Here is a 1,378-nt window from a genome sequence, read left to right as displayed (position 1 = left end):
GGGGGGGACAGAAAGAAACAGACAGGAAAGGAAGCAGTGGGAGGACACCACGGAGAGATGGAGGGGGGAGAGGGCAGGCGGAAGAGAGAAAGGCAGAGAGATGAGGGTCTGGCACCAGGGCACCCCGTGCCCCATTCACATGCACCAGGGACGGGCGCCACCAGTCAGCCTGGGCCGAGCTGCCGGCACACCCCGCTGCCCTGCTGTGCTTCATCCCGGTGACCTGCAGGCTGACAGGGCAGCAGGGGCCCTCTGAGGGGCGCGGCTCTCTCCAAATCCCTGTCCTCCCCCCACCCCAGAGGAAACAGGCTCGCAAGCCGGGTCACCCTGCCTACCTCGGACCTCCATGCGGATGCTGCTCTCAATGCCGTCAGCCACGAACTTCAGCTGTGCCCCGTGCAGGCTGGCGGTCACCTCACGGATGGTGAGCGTGTGTCGGGTGCAGTCACGGCGGATCAGGTACACGCTGCTGGCCTTCAGGGCCTGCCCATTCAAGAACCACTTGCCCGCTGAGGCCACCGTGAGGTCCACAGAGAAGGTGACCTCACCACCCTCCACCGCCTCCACCGCCTTCAGGGGCGTCCTCACGGCCAGCTGAGGAGCTGCAGGAGTGACCAGCATCAAGAAGGAGCTGGGGCCAAGGACAGCTCCCAGTTTCTTCCTCTAAAGCCCACACCCAAATGTCGTCTCCACCAGGAAGCCCAGCCAGTGCACACACAGTAATCATTGCACAAACCAGGCTCACCATGGATTGGGGACAAGTTACAGCCACCCTGAGATCCTCTCCGGAATCTCACAAACCCTGCCACGGTGGGGCAGCTCTAAAGCCCGGTCCCCCGGGACTGCTGAGTCCTGTCTCAAGGCTCCTGTCCTTCCCACTGAGGAGGCTCCACTGGCTACAGAACCCTGGTAGCCCCCCACCTCTGTGAAGAGGCTCCATGAGGTCGCTCTGGCCTCACGAGGCTGGGCTACACTTCTGGGCCTGGGTTTTCACAGGCAGGCAGGTGCCATTACCAGGAGTCTTCCCTTACCCAAATGAACTGTCCCTGGGAACTCCAGGTAGGGACTCTGGCCAAAGCTGTTGATAGCTGACACCCGAAACTGAAAGTCCCCTTCCTCGGCCCCGCCAGCCACCGTCAGCTCTGGCTTGGCCACCCACTGAGCCTCGTGGCATCGGCTCCAGGTGTAGGTGCCCAGCCGCTTCTTCTCCACCAGGTAGCCGTCGATGGTGACAGGGCGGTCCCCGTGGGGTGGCGGGAACCAGCCAAGGGTCACAGAGCTCTCCGTTTTGGCCTTCACCACAGGGTCCACAGGGGGTTGCAGGGGCGGCCTCCTGGGGGCTGGGCGGAGGGTGAACCGAGGTCAGCGCTGAATCTGC

At 63.4% G+C, this 1,378-nt stretch overlaps 1 protein-coding gene across 1 annotated transcript in view; it reads right to left on the bottom strand.

Moving 5' to 3' along the window:
* The window catches only part of LOC103610297 (obscurin-like), a gene marked incomplete at its 5' end in the record, with an annotated part of 34,853 nt that extends 33,491 nt beyond the window's left edge, over nt 1–1,362 (bottom strand). Inside the window, 3 exons of the mRNA XM_008594494.1 lie at nt 192–223; nt 336–602; nt 1,032–1,362. Coding sequence (XP_008592716.1) covers nt 192–223; nt 336–602; nt 1,032–1,362 — 630 coding nt within the window. The remainder of the gene's footprint in view (nt 1–191; nt 224–335; nt 603–1,031) is intronic.
* Nucleotides 1,363–1,378: the final 16 nt, after the last annotated feature.

The sequence above is a fragment of the Galeopterus variegatus genome, unplaced genomic scaffold (genome assembly GCF_000696425.1).
Source record: "Galeopterus variegatus unplaced genomic scaffold, G_variegatus-3.0.2 Scaffold10894, whole genome shotgun sequence".
In the NCBI taxonomy this organism is placed as follows: Eukaryota; Metazoa; Chordata; class Mammalia; order Dermoptera; family Cynocephalidae; genus Galeopterus; species Galeopterus variegatus.
Note: the sequence above shows the minus strand (reverse complement) of the source record. Positions and strands in the feature narration are given on the sequence as shown.